This window comes from Myotis daubentonii, chromosome 2 (assembly GCF_963259705.1).
Source record: "Myotis daubentonii chromosome 2, mMyoDau2.1, whole genome shotgun sequence".
Lineage (NCBI taxonomy): Eukaryota > Metazoa > Chordata > Mammalia > Chiroptera > Vespertilionidae > Myotis > Myotis daubentonii.
The window spans coordinates 41,737,736-41,758,767 of NC_081841.1; the positions used below are offsets into that span (position 1 = coordinate 41,737,736).

The 21,032-nt window shown below is 37.6% G+C and overlaps 1 protein-coding gene across 1 annotated transcript in view; it reads right to left on the minus strand.

The window, feature by feature from the left end:
• LOC132227447 (sucrase-isomaltase, intestinal-like) overlaps positions 1 to 21,032 on the minus strand; it is an 87,638-nt gene that overhangs the window by 26,019 nt on the left and 40,587 nt on the right. The window contains exons 8-12 of the mRNA XM_059682554.1: positions 9,450 to 9,575; positions 8,524 to 8,655; positions 6,978 to 7,091; positions 5,326 to 5,442; positions 2,760 to 2,844 (exon numbers count right to left, since the gene is read on the minus strand). Of these exons, the coding sequence (XP_059538537.1) occupies positions 2,760 to 2,844; positions 5,326 to 5,442; positions 6,978 to 7,091; positions 8,524 to 8,655; positions 9,450 to 9,575 (574 nt within the window). The remainder of the gene's footprint in view (positions 1 to 2,759; positions 2,845 to 5,325; positions 5,443 to 6,977; positions 7,092 to 8,523; positions 8,656 to 9,449; positions 9,576 to 21,032) is intronic.

A 21,032-nucleotide genomic window follows, 5' to 3' on the forward strand; every position in this document is an offset into this window, starting at 1 on the left:
TAAAAATTCTTGGAGCACACTGGTTGCAAGTCACTTCCTTAGATTGTTTTGTAAAAGAGAAGGGGGAAAGAAATTTAATACTGGTTAAAAATAGCACAGGAGATACGAATATTCATCAGATGCCACATCAGACTTTAGTCTTTAGCTCAGTGTCTTGGTAACACTTGTCCTGACTACAAGCAGATTCCTTCAACACTTTTTACAATGATCTATTTAAGAAAGAATGCATCTGAGAGCTTAACTGGCCTTGTTTCTATTTTTCATGTTCCAAGTTGGTATTAATAGTCATTTTTTCTCTGATTAATACTCCTTCCTTTTGTAATGTTCCAAATAGTGATAGATTTGTTCTTTAAAAGAATATAAGACAGGAGTAAGGTAGGTAAGCATTAGGCCATCATATGTGAAAGAATGTGTCAGGGTGAAAATGAGGACTGTCTTAGCTACTTCTGGCTTCACATCCTGAAGCAATAATGATGGAAAATTATTATAATAATCATCCTCTTATTAATTGCTTATTTTTAGTATTTTGCAAAGTACTCAGAATTCAATTTAAATCCTCCCAAATTGTTTGTAATCGATACGATAGTGGCTATTTTTTTGTACACCTGTTGTATGCCACTCACCTGCTTTATATAGAATATTTTAAATTCTTAACTTGCAAATTTGAATTCATATCCCCATTTTATAGCCAAAAGAAAGGGATTGGACTAGGTTTGGGGGCCATTGTGACATCTGTTTTGTTGCCAGTCCTCCAGCGGGCTGCCTTCAGTGTGTGTGTGTGTGTGGGGTGGGGTGGAGGTGGTGTGTGTGGGGGGGGCTTCCATACCACTAAGCAGCGTGGGGCACAGGTGTCTTGTTGCTGGAATTATTGTGCGTGATTCCATTCACTACCTGACCCTTTCATTCTCTCTCTATTCCTCATCCTTTGCTTCAAGAATTCAAATGAGTCTTCAACGCTGCCTGGGAATCCCACCAAGCTTCTGCCATGAATTTGTTTGGCCGCCCGTCAGATCTGACTGGGACAGACCTTCTATCTCTTAAAAGTCCCTACTCCCCACATTCACCCTCCTTTTCCCTATCTCTTGCACCGATGAACACATCTTTAAAATAGAAGCTTCTCTAGTGGGAAGATCTTCAGCCTCCCATCAGCTAGCCCACACATCCATGTGCATCCGTATGCTGGCTCTTCTTCCAGCAACAGTGAAGCGTGCCTGCTCTTTTACCGCTCCATCCCTTCACAATGAATGCTAGCCTAGGCTCTCTTCTCAGCGACTTCAGTCCTTGAATTATCTCTTTCTTCTTTCACATTAGCCACTTTGTCCAGTCTACTGGCTCATTCCTGACAGCAAACAAATACACTCTAGTATCTCTCATTTGTTAAAAAACAAAGATAATTAAATAACATCCCCTTCTACACACATTCTTCTCAGTTACAGCCCCATTTGTCTGCTCCTTTCAGAGCCAACCCTGCCAAATGTTTGTTTACACGTCTGCCTCTACTTCCTCATCTCCCTTTCACTCAGAATTTAGTTTGGTATCTATTCCCACTACTCCACTGAAACGAATATTGTCAGTATTGCCACACTCCGCATTGCTGAGCTCTGGACATGTTCTGAATTCATTTTGTATAACTTTTTGACACCATCTGACAGAATTGACCATGTCATCTGTTTTGAGTGTTTCTTCATCTCCTCATTCGGGACACAAGGAGGGATTCTTTCCTGCCTTTCTTCATCCCTATCCAATTGCTTCCATTTGGTTTTCTCAGCTGCATTTCTATTTCCACCCAAAGCCTAAATGTTGCGGTAAGAGGTCTACTAGAGGCTCAGGGCTGGAGGGCCCATTTGTCAAGTTCACATTTTACATTCTCTGACATTCTCAATACATTGACTCATCAATCCCTGCAAGTTTAAACACCATTTTTATGCATATAATTCCCAGTTTTTTATCTCAAGCCCAGATTGCCTCTCTCCAGATTTATACATCTTGCTGCCTACTTGATATTTTCATTTAGCTATTTCACAGAATAATGGGAGAAGGGACCAACTATGCACACCATTTCTTCAGCCTCGCAAGTAACATGTGGAGCGAGGCCAGCATCTCGTGGATTCAAAGGATGTGAGTGGGATTTAGGATTTACCGGCTCTGAGAGGTGGATTTTATGTCAGTTTTTGCTTTTCCCTTTTGTTCCGGTTTCACTGGGAACTGAATCCCTGTACTTGCACATGGCTGTAATTTTAAAGGAACTCTAAACGAAGTGCTATAATCCCTCAAACTAGAAGTCTGCAGTCAAAGACAAGCTTCTCATTCTGAGTGCAAAACTCTACTCCTCAAATCTTCACATTCCTATGGCATTCTATTTTCGATTGTAGGCAATTAATTATAGAAATAGCAAAAACTATGGAAATTATAAATTGCAAACATTTTGCAGCCAAAGGGAAGAACTCACTCATCAAAGAATCAGCTGTGACACATCAATAAATCTAGCTCCCTGCCTCTTATAAGGATAGCCAAGGAAAGAAGCTTTTGGATCCTTCTTAGACAAGTGAGGACACAACTCACAAACATTTCAAGGCCTTCCCACCGAAGGAATACAGAACGTACACATCCATGTTCTAAATTTCCTGGATTATTCCTAGATTGGTGAGCTATAAAAGGAAATGTACTTTCCTAAGACAAACTGATGGCATTAAAGAGGTTTTTTCCCCGATGGAATATAAAAATGTTTCAAACTCATCTGACACTTTCAGTGTACTTACCAGGCACATATGGTGGATAGTTTAGATGATTCTCTTCACATCCTGGCTGTTGGCCATTTTGAAAATTGGATGGTTCATTCATATCCTCATATAAAAATAGAAACTCAATGAGTAATAATGGGCATAGTTTTCTTACTTTCCATTAGGGAAGCAGAGTACATAAAAATCATTCTTTCATTCAACAGACACATTTTGAGTATCTAAATGTGTGAGATGGTAAGCTAAGAGCTCTAGGAGGCATAGCAATAAACAAGGTAGTGTCCTTGGTCTCAAAGAGTATGCACTGGCTATTAGCAAGTTTCACAAATATATAAATGTCACAGAACAGAAATAGGTACAACCATTTCTGTTCTGTGAAAGGTAATTCCAATCTTCCAATGGTTATAGACACAAATTGTGCTTAATCTTTCTCCTTGTAGCTCATATCTAATCTGTCAATCAATCCTGTCAACTCTATCTTCAATGTATACATAATCTGATGTCTTATTCACTGCATTGCCAGGCTACACTACCATTGTCTCTTGCCTGGATTGTCACAATAGCTTCTTAACTGGTCTCTCTCTTCCACGTGGGCCCAGAGGTAGATTTATTCAGAAGCTAAGAAAGTTAATAGTTTCATAGTCCTTTAAGTTTCATGACCCCTTCATAATTTTATACCTACAATTTTACTTGTAACTTTTAATAATTTTTCTTAAAAAGAGCTGCCAAAATTTTATAAAGCTCCATAAAATCTGGATTCATCTCTGTTTTCACACTGCTTTCTGCCTTCCTATAGTCTATTCTCAGTGCAGCCCTAGAGTGATCCTTCGAAAATCTGTGCTCAGAATCCTCCAGCATTTTTCCATCTCACTCAGAGTAAAACCTGAAGATCTTACAGTTGGTCCATGATGCAGTTTGTGATACTGCCTCAACATCCCTCTGACCTTGTGTTCTGACTGTCCCCCTGATTACTCTGCTCAAGCCACATAGCTCCTTCTATTTCTGGAAAATGCCAAGCATATTTTGCTCAGGGCTTCTGTACGCATTGTTCCCTTGTCTCAATGCTCTTCCCTTAGATATCCCCAGGGCTCAGCCTCTGGTCTTATTATCAATTATAACCTTCCCTAACCACTCTATTTAAACTCCAAACTTTCTAAAGTTCCTAAATTTCCTACCCCAGTGCTATGGTCTGAATGTTTGTGCCCCTCCTTCCCCAAATCCACATGTTGAAATCTAAACACCCAACAAAGTGATGGTACAAGGAGAAAGGGCTTGGGGGAGGTGAGTAGGTCATGTGGGTGAAAGCTTCCCTGAATGGGATTAGTGCTTTTTATAAAAGAGACCCCAAAGAACTCCCTAGTTTTTTCCCACCATCTGAGAATACAATAAGCAGCCTAGAAGAAAGCCCTTACCTAACCATGCTGGCACCCTGATGTCAGACTTCCTGCCTGCAGAATTGTGAGAAATAAATTTCTGTTGTTTATAAGTTAATCAGTCTGAATGGACTAAATAGCCTGAATCAACTAAGACACCCACTTCCCAGATTAATTTTTCTCTTTAATAATGACTATTACCCAATATACTATATATTTTATTTATTTATCTTGTTTATCGTGTATATCTTCCACTAAAATGTCAGCTCCCTGAAGGTAAGAATTTTTCTAAGTGTATTTTCAATGCCTCTTGGCATAGAGTAAGTACTCAATAAATCAGTGTTTCTGGAAGTGAGAGGAAGAATTACTTCAAGTAAGAGTAACAGTGAAGAGTTCATGGAGAATTGGATATGGAGGCTGCATGTTGATCAGCTCATAGAGTTTGAATATGTAGAAAGGAAGAAAAATGGGAGGAGAGCATGAGCAAAGGAAAAAACAACAAATCATGCTGCATGTAGGGGAAAATGCCCCTCTGTTGAGTAGTGAGAGTTGTCTAGCCCTCATTCAATCTTCTGATCACATGATTCTGTTTGCAAGTATCTCTCTGGCAGAGTGGGGCCTATTAGGCATGCAACTTGTGATTTTCCAATAGTATTAGAACAACACCACCCTGTGGTCTTTCTCCTCTGCACTCTTGCACATGCTGTTCCTATTACCTGAAACTTCCCACACCCACACCCTGCTTCACTAAACTAATTCCCATTCATTGGCCAGTCTTCCTCTTAACCATCACCTTTATTGGTTAAGTCTGAACTGCCCAGACTTGAGTTCAATTGTCCTGAGTTCAATGCCCTTCATCTCTGTATCCATTGTATCTACTGCTTGCTCTGTCAGGGCCACACAAACGCTTGCTTCTCAGCCTATTTCCCCAGTTGTTGCCTCCCCAGTGCCCTGCACTGAGTAGGTATAAGCATTATGAATGAATAAAGAGTATGATGAAGCATGGATCTAGATAGCAAACAAGGTGCTGCCGCTATTCTAGGCAGCGGTTCTCCCCTCCAGTGGTGCATTAGAACAGTTAAGACAGAGGTTATCAAGAAAGAGGACAGGGGAAATTTTCACTTCAACTTATTATAAAGTGAAAAAAAGAGAAGTAGGTGAACATTTTACTTTTCTACCAGGGGAAAAAAATTAAGTAATAAATTTGGACTTACAATCCAGATCCCATCATAATCAAGAATGTTTTTAAATTCCATGCACATCTGTATCCACCATTCTGCTGTTTTGGGGTTGGTGTAGTCTGGATACACTGAATCTCCTGGAGGCCAGGCCTACAACGGACAAGTAAGTTAAAGTAAATAATGATAAGTGACCTAATATGGTGTAGAAATAGCTATAGTGGGGCATTGTGAGTCATACAAATAAAATTTGAGAATCAGTGAAATTATATAACTGAACCAAGTACATAGTAAAAGTACATAGCAAGTTTGTAGTAGACTGGGAATAGAAACCCATATCCCTGTCCAGTGTTCTTCAGCCATGAAATTGTACATGAAATCATATTTTTATTGTTCTTTTATATTTTAGCCACTTATCTCCACGCATAAATCTACATGAATACAAATATAGGGATTAAAATATAAAAATTACATTTATAATAGCATTAAAAACTTATGCCTATGGGGTCAACAAAAGCCATAATAATAATTTAATGAAAACTACAGAATGTCCATGAAGTATTCAAAATTAGACATATCAATGAGAGATATAGAATGTTTATAGATGGGAAGATTCCATGCTGCACAGATGTCCAGTCACTTCAAGTTCTAATGTAAATTTTTGGGTGAAATAATTAAATTTAAGAACGCATATGACCTTGTCCGGGTAGCTCAGCATCATCCCAATGCACCAAGGTTGCAGGTTCGATTCTTGTTCAGGGCACATACAAGAATCAACCAATGAATACATAAATAACAACAAATCATTGATGTTTCTCTCTGTCTTTCTCTCTCTCTCCCTCTCAAATCAAGAAATAAAAGTTTTTTAAAAGCATATATGGACACGAGATAAGAATATGAAACATATATTAATATGTTTACTGCAGCATTGCTTGTAATATTAAGATATGAGAAACAAGAAAATGCTCATCATTCAGAATCAGTTAAACTAATTTCCTCACATGAGAACAGTGGAATCTCATATTATTTCAAAAGAAAAGGTAATTTCATATGTATTAACATGGAAATATATATACAATATTGTTATAGTTTTTTAAAAGTTTTAAATGTTATATACTGTTATTTTCCATGTAAAACGATGGCTACATGTATTTAAAATCTAGAGGAATACACACTGAAATGATAAATTGTATATTTTGGGAAAAGAATAACTGTCACTTTATACGTTTTATAAGTCAGTATTACATTTTTTAAATAATATTGTACTGCTTTGATCCTTAGCAAAAGCATTGAAGTATTTCTATTGTGTAAAAGAAAACAATGAGAAATGTTCTTCCATTTAAGAAATATCTTATATGTGTCATTCCTCAATTTACCTAAACTTAATTTTCCTATGTAATCTCAATCAATATAATTTTGTCATGCTTATTAAACTGTGCCTTTTCAGAATGTTACAGTGTATATAAGTGGATCCTTTTGATTTCTCACCAATTCTATGGGACGTAAGGAATTTCTTAAAAATCCGCAGTATCCAGGCCAATGCTCCAAATACTCCGCTTGAGAAGCTGCACATAATTTTTTTAACTAAACGCAGGTGATATCAATTCACTGATGCCTTATGAATTGTGATTTTTGAAATAAAAACTCAGTATAGAAGGCGGTATTCATCTATTCTCCAAGGTTCTTACCTTGCCAACCGCTGGTGTGATCCCATCAGAGTTATTGACCCAAATTCCCAATTCCTGTCCAAGTTCATAGGGCCTATAAGTACCTTGTGGTTCATCTTTTGTCAAAAAGGGATCCTGCAAATTCCCAAGAACATTGTCATTGGTAATAGTCTGATAACTGATATTTAAGTATAAACTTTCCAAAAGTTTTAAAATACGAGTATCTATTATTCACATGCACAATATATTTTAAACTGCATACATTAATATGTTCCCAGCTATTAAGTGTGGTTACAAATATAAGAACTCTCTATTTTCATTCATTTTTAATGCTGCAAAATGGGGAGCCAAGTAATGTGGAGTTAAGTTAGTAACATAATCAGTTGCTTCTAACAAAAATCTCTCGTTTTCTTCACTGAAAAAGTTATATAAGTAGATAAATACAACTCATGCTGCTTTTTTTTGTTTGTCGCTTTTTATATGAGATAAGGCTATGAAATTGTAAAACAAATAAAAAAGCCTACATGGAGAAATCAAGAAATTGGGATTCTACAAAAAGCCTGGTTAAGCCACTTAATTTTAAGGGGGCACAAGTTTCTCCTCTACAAAATGAAGCAGTGTAGTTGGCAAATTCTTAAAGTCACTGTCCCTCTTAAAAAGTCAAGTTTTACAATGACTCAAGAAGAAAAATATATATGATTCTATATTCATTTTTTTCCAAAAATATTTATTGACCCTACACCAAGTCTATTTCCCTTGCTAAACGTTTTACTATCATAATATATTTATATTTAAATATTTTTTCATACATTCCTGCTAAATAATGTCATTTGGATAATAAATACATGTACTTTTATTTATAATAAGCCATCTTAAAAAACACACACACAAAAAAAACCTCTGTCCATAAAACTCTAACACCATTAAGTCATCTAGGGATTATAACACATAGTGACATTTTTATCATTACATTAAGATAACAGATAGAACAATTATTTCATAAGAGGTATTAATGAGACAAGCACTTCATTATGAACCAACTTTGAGTAGCAGTCATGCTCCTAGAAGTAGTTATGATTACTTTTGGTTTTATATTCTAAATGTATTAAGTAAAATATAATGTTGTACCCAACATGAAGAAAATATTCCTGCAACCTAAGTTCAATGCATTTATTCAATAACTATATAATCATTTGTTTAGAATTTTTATGACCAAGTCTTCAAATCTTGACAAATTATGTGACCTGTGAAAAGCCTTATTGTTCCTTCTATGTATAAGTCAATTTTTTTTGAAGAAAGAACACTGTAGTTTTAAAAATTGTGACTAAATTCCTTCATGACTTGTTGATGACATTTTTGTACCACTGAATAATAGAAAACTTGCTTATAATTTATTATCCTTTAATAAAATATAATGTTTATCATTCCCTATTAAATAAAATTTTGTTCCTCACAAATACTTTAGTGCTAGAAATTCTTTTTGCTAAATTAATTGTAGTATATGCTTTTAGAAATTTGGGAAATATGAATTTAAATATTGTATGTTTGATCTTCAGAAAATATTTACCAAAATAATGACATAATGCATTCCATCACTTTTCAGTTTCTTAATGTACTCGGGCAGACCAGCAAAGTTAGCTTTATCGTAGGTGAAGTCCAACTGCCGCTCCATGTAGTCAATATCCCCGTACTGAACATCCTGTTCAAAAGAGCAGTGTAGACACAGCCTTCGAACATTAGAAACACAAACATAGCCATAGACTCATAAGTAGCTATTGAGGGACTGTATAGAATTGGAAATTTAAATATTGATGCGAGTTTCAGATCATCCTGTACGAAAAGAGGATGAAAATGAATATTTTATAGGAAACTGAGAAAATGCAGTAATCCCTACCCCCCACTTAAAATCCCTCTGTGTTTTAGTTACCCGCAATCACAACTATGGTCTGAAAACATTAAATGGAAAACTCCAGAAATAAACAATTCATAAGTTTTAAACTCATGCCTTTCTGAGTAGCATAATGAAATCTCTCACTATCATGCTGTTTCCCGCCTGGCATGTGAATCATCTGTCTAGCATGCCCATGCTGCATACATCCCGACCTGTTAGTCACTTAGTAGCCAGGTAAGCTATCATATTTACTGTCTTAGTTTCATAATGCTTGTGTTGCAATAACCCTTATTTTACTTAATAATGGCCCCAAAAGAGTAGTGATGCTGCAAACTTGGTTATGCCAAAGAGAAGCCATATAGTGCTTCCTTTGCATGAAAAGGTATGTATGCGTAGAAAAAACCCCCACACAAAATATACGTAGAGTTTGGTACTATCTGCAGCTTCAGGCATCCACTGGGGATCTTGGAATATGTCCCCTGTGAATAAGGACAGACTACTGTAACACACAAATATATATTTTGATATAGATTACAGGTTAATCACTACACCTAATTTCTTTGTTACAATCAATCCCCCCATAGTGTTTGGGGTGCACTTACATGAGGAATATCGTACTGTCTTAAACGTTCAACCGTTTTTTCCAGCACATCTATGCTATTATAGCCCCATCGACTTAGCTGAAATCCCAGAGACCAGTATGGGGGCATAAAGGGTCGTCCAATAGCCTGTAAAAAGAAAAGTATTAAATCCAAATAAGTGAGTTAAATGTTCACAAGCATGGGTCTTCAGGACTTGATGACAAGTTTAGTTTAAATTTCTCACATTGTGATGAGCATCTAACATTGTAAGTTGTCTCTGGTCACAACCAAAGAAATAATGATGAAAACTTGGAGTTTCAATAACTCTTTTGAGAATTTAATTAAAGGCATGGAATTCCCTCCCAAAGCATATACCTATAAAAGCAATTATTTAAATTTTGTGAGTGGGGGAGTATGCTCCCTAGACTTCTCTCTCCAACCCCACTTAGTCCATTCCACCAGGAAGTAATGTAATAGAACTTTAAAGGCTCCCAATAAAAAGAAATTTGAGTTCACCTCTCAGTCCTGGCTTTAAGATCTGTTGACATTAGTAAAATTACATGTTTAAAATGTTTTAAAGAGTAGTATCCACTTCATGTATTTACTAAGTATTCACCATGCACTATTTTAAACCCAAGATCCCTCCCTCTTGGAGCTTGAATTCTAGTAGAAGAAAACCAACAATAAACATGTAAACAAAGTGGCATAATTATTAGAAATAGAGTATGTGGGGCTGTTGTGGAGGAATGTTAGGGAAATCTCTGGCAGTAAGACTTGAGTAAGTCAGCCATGCAGAATGCACCAGGGAGACGGACCAGAGGGTGCACAGGCTTGGAGTGTACAGGAAGAGAATGATGGCCAGTGTTGATGAACTACAGCGAACAAAAGGGAAAGTGAAATACAAGAGAAGTAGGCAGATATTAAATCATAAAGGTCCATGACAAATAGCTGGAAACTTTTTAGTTGTCTTTTTCCCCCAACTTTATATTATGAAAATTATCAAGCACATGTAAGAGACAATAGTACACTAAACCTCCACGTAACTAGAACTAACAGTTAACATTTTGCCACATATCTTTATATCTCTACCTTGGGGGGAGGGGGAGATGAGGCATTTCAGCATTTTTTTTAAAAAAATCCTGAAATCATGTCATTTCATCCTTAAATATATCACTAAAAATAATCTCTTACATAACCAAAATATTACACCTAAGAAAATTAACCACAATCCCTTAATATCATCAAATGCTCATCTAAATTTCTCTCATTTTTCTCAAAAAAGTCTTATTTACAGTTAATTTGTTTGAAAGTTGAGAGTTATATTCTAATTTCAATGGAAGCCATTAAAGTGAATAATATACTCTATTAATTTTTTAAAAAAAATCACTGTGACAACTCAGTTAAATAAATTACAGGGGAGCAATGGTGGTCACCATGAAACTAGGTAGAAGGCTGGTACATGGTCCAGGCAGAGATGAGAGACAAACAAAGGAGGTCACATGTGATAATGAAAGAGTCAGACTAGAATACATTTTGGAGACATTGCTAACAGAACTTTCCAATGGATGTAATGTGGTAGAATGAAGAAAAGAAAGGAATAGAGGGTGGCATTTAATTTGAGGGTTGAAGGACAGGACAATCAATTCCATTCATTGAGATGGGAAAGACTGAAGAAGTAGCATGAGCAGCTGTGTTGGGGGAGAGCACCACACATGAGAAATATGGATGTATGCATTGGGGTTAGCCAGTAACAAATGTATTTAGAGTCATGAAATCAGGAGATATGACAAGAGAGAGTTCAGAGATCAAAGGAGAGCCTCCAACTAACCTCTGGGAAACTCAACATTTAAAGACATCAGCAAGGGAGACTGAAAATGAGCCATTAGGGATGGAGTAGAACAGCCAAAACAATGTGGTGTTCAGAGAAGAGGATGTTTCTAGAAGTTTCTAGAAAATACCATGTGACGTAGATGAGAACAGAGACTTGGCGACTTATCTTGATGTTGATAACACCTTCATAGAGAGTGGTGGGGATTATAGCCCAATTGGAGTGTGATGTGAAATTGGGAAGTGAGGAAGTAGAGACAACCCACACAGACATTTTCAAAAAGTTGTACATGGGTAGAGGAACGAAGAGATGGAGGACAGTGTGGGTCCTTAATAGGAGATTTTTGTTTAGTTTTGTTCAGATAGATGCTATTAATGCAGGTTTGTTGATGGGAAGGACCTGGCAGAGAGGGGTAAATTGGCGATGCAGTTGAGCGTGGAGAGGAGCTTCTGTAACTGACAGTGCAGGTGGATTTTGAGCACAGGAATTGTTACGCCTAGAAATGAGCAGGAACCACCTTCACAAGAAGAAAGGCAAAATTATATGGGCCTATTTGCAGGGAAATTGATTGATTCTGTACTTGAGAAACAATGTATTTCTTTTTTAATTGCTTCTATTTTTCTCTGTAAAATAATAAGACACACCGACAGCTGAAAGTTGGGGGAGGTGGTGTTGGGGTTTTAGAAGATAAAGTGTGAAATAACTGTCTCTGTGAGTGGGATTGCAAATAGACTAGTCAGACATTTAGTGGGATTGCTAGACAGAGAAGTGCACCGGGAGATTAAACTAAAGGGGTTCTTGTCGGCACAGACATGTGATTGTTAGCCAGAAGCTTGCAGTTGATCAGGGTCAGGTCCTGGTTTCATTAATAAATTAGCACACGAAGTTCTCATCCGCTGTGTACAGCAAGTTGGTGTTAAAAGTGGTTCCGGTCTGCAGTTTCAGAGTTTTCTTTCTGTAAAGACTTTTCTGTGGATACTGTGACTCATCTCGCCCTCTGACCCTATTATAATGTCGAACACAGAATATGAAGTTTATAATAGTTTATTTATGATAGGAATGAATGAAGAGCCGATGATACCATCCATGTTTTACAGAGGGGCACACTGAGTCAAAAAGGAGATTCTGTGATGTTTATGATTTGACACCACACAAAAGACTAAAACCAGAACTGATTAGACCCGTGATTCTCAGATCTGGCTGACCATTCAAATCATGTGGGGAGCTTTTAAAGATAGGTGCTCTACCCAGAGCCCACCATTGACTAATTTGATCAGAATAATTCAATCAGAATTTCTAGAGGTGGACTCCAGACATCTGTATTTTAAAGGGCATCTGCATGATTGATGCAGAGGGAGGTTTAAGAATTACTATGTTAGAATGTGAGCAACTGGGGAGCAGGTACAAGGTCTATCTTTTGTGACTCCATTTCTGGACACAGAACTTGCCTCATCTGTGGACACCAAAGACCTTATCAGCTAGATCTCCTCAATCTCCTAGTCCTTAGCCAAGTGGATTTTTAAAAATACATATATATTTTTATTGATTTTAGAGGAAGGGAGAGGGAGAGATAGAAACATCAATGATGAAATTCATTGATTGGATGCCTCCTACTGGACCGCTAATGGGGTCGAGCCCACAACCTGGTCATGTGCCCTGACCAGGAATCAAACCATGACCTCCTGGTTCATAGGTCAATGCTCAACCACTGAGCCACACTGGCCAGAAGCCAAGTGATTCTTATACAACCACATTTAATGTTAATCTCTGCTGCTACATTTTAAATCTACTTTCTTTCATCCTCACCTTGCAATAATTGGTAAATGTTTTATTTCCACCTTCTCAATAGCACAGCAAACACCTACCCTAAAAGGTAGTGAAGAAACTGGAGGAGGAGGAGGCATCCAGGATACAAAGGCTGAGAACAAGACATGCTTGAAGGACTACAAACCAGAGCCATTGGCATCGTGGAGTTCCGACTGGTGCTGAGCCTCAAATAAACATGAACAAAGCAAAAGCACACTGAACAGTAGGAAGCAGTACAGAGTGTCCAAGTAAACAAGGAAATATGCTTTGTATTGTTCTGCAGGAGCTGAAATATATGTGTACCAGCTTCCCCATGTCATAAGTTCTAATGTACGTCAAGAAACATTCCTCACACTAATTGAAGAGCACAGAGCACTCTTCTAGCATTCTCTAGGCATCTAGGGCCTGAAATTTGGAAAATGTCACTATAAGTAACATATAATTATTACCAATGATATTATATACTAGTATACAATACATATAGATGACATTAAAAAGCATGGTCTATTAGCTATAGACAATAAATGCTGACCTAACTAATAACACTATGTCTTAAAGTAAATTCAAATATTTTCTCCAAGTCACATGCCAGTTCTTAGTTCTATTTTTTATCCTGTTAGTTTAGTACTAGAGATTAAACTATTGTTATTTTGCTCATAGGGCATCTACTGCCACTTCTGTCTCTTCATATGTGGAGGTGTATACCTGTGTTGGATTTTATTATATACCAGCAATACTACATGGTGAACTGAACAAATGTTATCATCCCTCGTTTATACTGGAGGAAGCTGTAGTCCAAGATCATAAATGATTAGTACCAGGTTAAAATAGCACAGGGCAAAGCTGTAGCTCAAACTTTGATCTTCCGGTTCCCAGTCTAGTAACTTCCACTGCCTCTTAAATATCACTGAAGTCATCCCATGTTTTCAGGTATTTCTTTAGGATGCCTGATGAGATTTGCTGAGAAGATAAGGGATAAAATTCTCTCCTTCATTTCCATTTCCCTTTTGCTGTGTAGCCCGATAGTCTCAGGATGTCTTAATGTAAGGATATATTTTATTAAATCTATTTCTATCCTAATCAAATTTTATATTTGTTTCCCTGGAGTAGCAAAGCTCTCCTAGGAGAAAAATGAGGGATTTAATTTCATCCTCATGGCTTAAAAGACAACACAAACACAATATTTCTTCACCAGGCAGATGAAACAAATGCATGGTGGGATAAAAAATGCCTCCTTCACTCATTTTATAGTATACAGCCAGAATAACTTCCCTTGCTCTTGTTACTTCTTGCTACAAACCATAAATTCCTCCAGCCCGGGGAGGAAAGTCCGTCTCACATAAGGAAATTGCATCCATTTCCCCTAAGCTGCATTTGCTTATTCTCTGGCTTCACGTTCTTGACCATCTGCAACTAGAAGCAAGCGGCTTTGCACAGGAATGACAAGGACAAGAGAAGGGTGCTGCACAGAGGAGTCTCCACCTGCTCCGCGCCTACCAGGTGTTTTCCTCTGCTGCCCGCTGGAGTCCACACAAACCAGCCCCAGTGAGCGCAGAACGCTCCTTTCAGCACTGGGGGTTTAAAAGTCGGAGGTTTGAAAAATCAGTGTGGTATCAAAAACGCATCTCAGTATCTCTATATTCGCCTTTTGGCACCGTAAAGTCAGGAATTCCATTTGAATAAAATCAGGTCAAAGCTATCAATCACGGTTCTCCATATAAAAGCAGGAAAATGTTCACAAAATAATGATGAGCATTCTACTGTTAATAATAATTATAATTTCGGGCAATTACTGTGTCCCAGGGACAAAATTAAGAGCTGTATGTACATTATCTCAGCTAGCCTGCCAGTGATTCTGGGAGATGGGCATGATTGTCCTCATTTTGTATAGGAGGAAATGCAGGTTAAAATTCCTCAATTCGCCAGCATGCAGACCCCTCCAACTCCCATATTTCAAAGGTTTTAAATCATTATACTATGTTACTTAAAAGCAACAGGGCATATACATGTGATTTATATTAATATATGGTTTATTGATCATTACTTTTAAGAGGCAATATTTGTTTGGCAAGTTTATGCCATGCTAGAATTTGTATTATGTATAGTGCTAATGTTTGATTTTTAAATTCTGATTTTAAAAGATCAATTGCAAACCTGAGGTAGAGTGAGGCATTTTACCTTTTCTTGTTTTAATCCCTAAAGGCTAAAGGAAGTATGTAAATCTCAAACCGCCTATGGTGGCTTTGTCACATGCCAGCTTAGGTAAGCTGAACTACATTTACCAGAATTCTTCTTTCTATATGTTTCTGGTTGGATGGACCATAACAGACTCTCGTGGGATATTTGGAGGACTAACTAGTTTGCACATATGCATAAGATCAAATTCCCGTCACAAGTTTATCTCACCTAGTGGTTCTGCTTCACCGAGGGGAGCTTTACTGACACAATAAAATGGAATGAACACACAGGTTGAACTCCTGAAGCTATTTTATTATATATGCTCATGTCAGAAAGAGATAATACATGCCTTTGTTCAGTTATATTTTTTTTTCTCATGTGCTAATAAGTAGCACCAAACTTTTTGGACAAAATTTAAACTATTTTTCCCTAAAGAAGAAAAATTTACTAATTTATTAACTTAAGTTTTAAATTGATAAATTATTATCTGTGAACATATAAACATCTGAAATGTTTTAATTTATTAAAATATATTCTCCTTCAAATATTAACACAATTACAGACAACTACAGGAACGAATCTATCAACTGAAGAAAGGCGCTTACCTTCTAGATTGGCCAGACTGCCTATCATTTACCACATTATAATTACATTAAGTGCCAGCAGGAATAATCTTTGCTTTTTAGCACTTTAGAAGTCATTTTGAATAAAATTATTTTAACACTCTTATTTTTCCCTTTAGGCATAATCAGACAACAGAAAGATTCAAGAGACAATAAAGTGTGGAAGAGGGGGAGAACACAGAGGTTCTGAATTCATTCTTTTCAGTGTATAGTTATAGAAAAAGGGGATTCTGAATGTTACTCTACATATTTCTTCATCTGAAATTCCCTGATTGCTCTAAAAATAAAATGTCCATAGTGGGGAGCAGGGCCCCAGTGGAGGAGGAATCTGTCTTCTGACATAGTCACAAGGCCAGGGTCTCTCATTAAGCCTACAGATATTCTCTCAGGGGGACACCATAAAAATCCTATAATAATACTTGATGCCTATTTTCAAAAGGCCTTATTTCTAAAATTGAGCTGCTTTGTGGGAAATTAAGTCAGAGGGCATGAAGGAACACAGGATGCATTAAGGAACTAACATTGCCATAGCAACTGAGAAGAGAATTATAATTAATTATTTTTAACCCATATGTATGTTTTATAGAACATTTGGAAAGGAGGAAGGTAGACGCAGGAAGCTAAGCAACAGACTGGAAAGTACATGATTTGGAAACTTTCTCCCCTAACTGTGTTACTAATCTGATAAATGCTCCACTATCATCTCTACGTCAATTTCCCCTTCTGCTGAATGGAAAACATGCAGGCCTAATGCATAGAGTTTCTGTGGGGAATTACTAATGGATTCCACTAGAAAGAGCTCTATAAACTGAGCTCTCTCACAACATGCTTCATGGTAAAAATGTGTCTCATTCTCCTACACTCTAAACTCATCAAGTTCTTGAACTTGATGGCCAAATCATCCACTGAGCTATTTTAAGACATACTCTTAGGAAAAAAGTTAAAAAGATCTTACAGACACTGAATTCTAGGTAAACTGAGGAGGCACAGCTTGAAACTCTATGGGCTTTCCTTTCCCTCTAACAGATACTATCTCCCCTGCCCAGCACTGAGTCCAATCAAAATTCAATAAAACATTTTATTTCATCCACCTGTGACAGAAAAAAGGAAAGACCTTATAAATATATATGAAAGCTAGTAGAAAATCAGTCCTGAATTAACTTATTATGACTTTCTGTGAACTCTCGGGAAAAAATTGTGTTATCTTTTCCAGACTGATCCTGCATGTATTAGCCTGTCCACAAAAGGTATTTATTATGAGCTACATGAATTTCATTCACATCCTCAGGTCAGGCTCTCATTAAAAATTCAGTCACAAGCAAGTGGTAATAATGGCAACCGCAATGTGTATCTCCAACTTTTAAACAGATACTGAAAACCAGTAACAATTCACTCTTAGAGTACCATTTAAGCCCGTGTGTGAAAAGACGGAAACCTGCTTTTCACACTTTTGTACAATAAACAAATTCAAGTACGTATTATTCTCTGACATGCAAATGAGAACAGATAAACTCAGAAAGAAAGGGTCATTGTCACTTAAGTACCTCCCCAAACCAATTTTCCCCACTGCACTGTATAAGCAAAACTTACAACCCGTTGGGTGGAGGTAGCATTGCCAATGTGTACATTAATCATATCTAGGATGGAGATACTAGGATTATAAGAACTCTGCGCTTTTATAGCATGATGCTAATTGCTTCCACTGTGGATACATGCCAGCTCTCTGCTCTCCCAAAACTTGCAGGTTGAATTTCTGTTCTGCTAAGGATCTAGTTACTGGATCCCATCGCCGATAATGGCTTATGTAGCCTTTGGATAGTGAGTCAAGATTTACATGCATGATACAAATATTAAATCTATGGTCAGGAGATAATCCTCTGTCAAAATGTCTGGAACAGAAAGAAAGTGCGCTGGGGTTGGGGGTGAAAAAAGAGAAGACTAGAATAGGCTGGAGTAAGCTGAAACATGTCATGGGAGAACTAGGAAATGCAACATTTATATTGTCTTAGGTGGATGGGTAGTGAGCAGAAATAGGTGCAAAGAGGACCAGGCAGGAATGAATTAAATATACGCCAAAAGACGGGCTTGACCAGAGTGGAGAATTTATACTGGAATTGCTAGAAGGTAAATTTGGATCGGAGGTACTGGCATTTAGGTATACATGTTTGGAATTGATCTAGCAAGGAAAGAGGCCATTACAAATCCTATCCCGGAGCAAATGCAACATGGATGGGGCCTGCTATCCTTTTCACTGCATTCGGCAAGCTTTTGTTGCAGACAAACACTGCCAACAAGGCACCCTGGATAATGGCAGAGAGCTTCTGGTATTAGCTGGGTTGTAAAAATGTTGGTCTTATTTTTTCTGAGCTTAATTTTCTGAGCTTTAATTTTCTTACTTTCTTTTAAAGGAGTATTTCTGACATTTTACTGTTAAATATCTATTTTGGGCTTGCTTTGAAGAAAGTTCTAAGAAAATTGATCGTTGTTACTAATCATGCGTACCAACACATGACAAGTTAAATGACCTTCGTTCCTTTCCAGGCTTTGAATTCTTCCCTTTTGATCTGCTCAACAGTCAGTACTCTTACAGGCCAAGACATTTAATTAAAGCCAAAATTTAATAGACGCTAGCTTGGCTAACAAAAAATAATTACATTATGAGTTTTAACCTTACTAAAACTTTATTAAAACAGAACATTAAAGTATCCTGAGAAATAATAAAAAGAAAAAGGTGAAAGCTTGCCATCACTACCTACTTGACCTTCCCCTATCATGCTTTCTTTAGATTATCTTACAGTGAATTAAAAGTTTAATATTAGCATAATGTTTTTCTTATTAATTGCCTTTGGACTAGGTCCTGTTATATCTTTTCAAAAACCTTCTGTCATGCCATCATCTATAGATAAGAATTTGTACCTCAGTTGAGCACTTGAGAAACTGAAGCTCAATGAATTTGTTACTTCCCCAGTGAGCCAGCAGCTCTGATTCCAAATCCATTGCTCTTTCCACTGCACCATGATGCTTCCATCACATGAGACTGTAGTGTGATTTCAAATGTATTACCAATTTGATTCAAGTAATTTCTTTTTTTTTTTTTCTGGGAGCCACTGGGGACCAGCGGGTAAGAAAGACTTGTCTTTCCCATCTCCCTGCTGCAAGCCAGGCGCTGGGTAGAGCACACAGCTCCCAGAGGCGGGGCCCCGTGGCTGCCTGCCTCAGCACCAAGGCCAGAGCCTGCTTCTCTCTCTGATTCAACATAGACACTGGATGATGTAGTCCTAACCCAATTCAGTCATGCCTCAGCACTCCATTCAATAAGTACTTATATTTTCTTGTGACGTTCATGACTATGCTAGGAAGCACATGAAACAGGGAAGACATTACATCTGGCTGAAACACTCAGACGTAAGGAAGACAGGTGCAGGCCCCAGTGGGCAGGACCACATTGAGAAGGGGAAGCAAAAGCCCACAGCATTCTGCAACCCTAAGTAATGGATCCAGGTGGTGGCCATCGATGACACTGAGACTGTGTGGAGATGGAGGAAGAGTCAGGAGTTAGAACGGAAGGGTCAGGGGAACCTCCAGGCGAGCTCAGCAGCATCGTAAGTGGGAGCACCAGGCTGACGGGACTAAACAAAGTGCACAGCACCACGTGCATGTGTGCATCCTTGCTGATCAGCTGACCCTGAATCTAATCAAGGCTTTAGATTAATTACTAGTTCACAGAAGGTACATGGCATAGAGGCACTCATTCCACACCTTGAAGAACCAATCAGCCCAATACAGAATATGGAACATTCTACAAGATTAATGACCTGGTTTCTCCAATAAATCAATACCATCAAAAAGGTGGGGACAGAGCCTTCTCAAGAATAAAAGACTTAATACATATAACAACAAGTTCCAATGTTTGGATCCTAATTCAAGCAAACTAATTATAAAACAATCTTTGAGATAAAAGAGGAAATCTGAATAAGGACTAGAGACTTAGGTGACACTTAAGACTTAGATTGATTAATGCTGTTGAGTGATACTGGCATGGAAGTTACATTTTAATTTTTAAAGGTCCTTTTAGAGATACAAAGTTCAGGTTTTATGGATGAAAAAACATGTTGTCTGAGATATGTTTTAAAATCTTCCAGGAAAAAGTGAAGAGGGGGGATCAGACGGTGATGTGTCTTCAATACCAGGCTGAGGGGAATGATTCAAGTAATTTCTTAATGTTAATCTTTAAACACCACTATCAATCCTTCTCTTCTAGAGAAGAAGTAAAAACTGACTTCCAAATAATCCACTAATATGTCGAGAAAAATTCTTGTGCCCAAATTTCTGTGGGCCTGATTCATAAATAAATACATAAGATGCTGAGGTCTACCAAAGATGAACTGCTCAGCAGTTATTTGTCATTTCCCATTGAAGAAGGTCTATTTTACTCTCATAATTTTATACGTATTAATTAGAAAGAAAAACGTCCTTGTTAACCAAAAAGCCCCTAGGTACTAAGCAAGAACTTGGAATCTAAACAAAGATGTGGGCGAATTCTCCTTACTGCTAAACAAGTCATCAGATTCTTTATTCTACTCAAAAATCATTCAATTAGAAAGATGCACTTAACACAGAGGTTAAAGTCAGTTCTAAGAAGCAGGAAAAATCAATTTGCCTTTCATAAATTAACAAATTTATGTTCAAGTTGACAAGTCACAGCATAGCTGTTCATTGAAATGGAAAAGTTTTCTTTTCCTTTGATTTCATTTGATAACCATTTGAAAGGTTTGACTGCATTTTTCCATTTGTATTTGGGCTTCAAAAAAGCCTACATTTTACAGCAGGAAGCGGATTTAGTTGCATCTCCATTGATCAACATTTCCACAGTAGCCAAATAGACCAAACTTTGTCTAGAAATGAAATATTCAAACAGGAAAAATTCTTGCAGTGTTTAGTTTTCTTGGCACATGGAACAGCAAAAGAATTTAGGTGGGCTTCCTGAGGGAGTGGGAGGGGCATTGCTCTGTGCAGATGATCTGCACTCTGAGTCCAGCTCCACACCAGCCGCCACTGTGGGACCTTAAGAAAGCCAGCCAGTCTCTCCATAGCTCCAGCGTCTCATTCAGTCAACGAAGGGGCTGCGGAGGACCCTTAGGAAACTCCCTTCTCCTCTATGATTGGCTA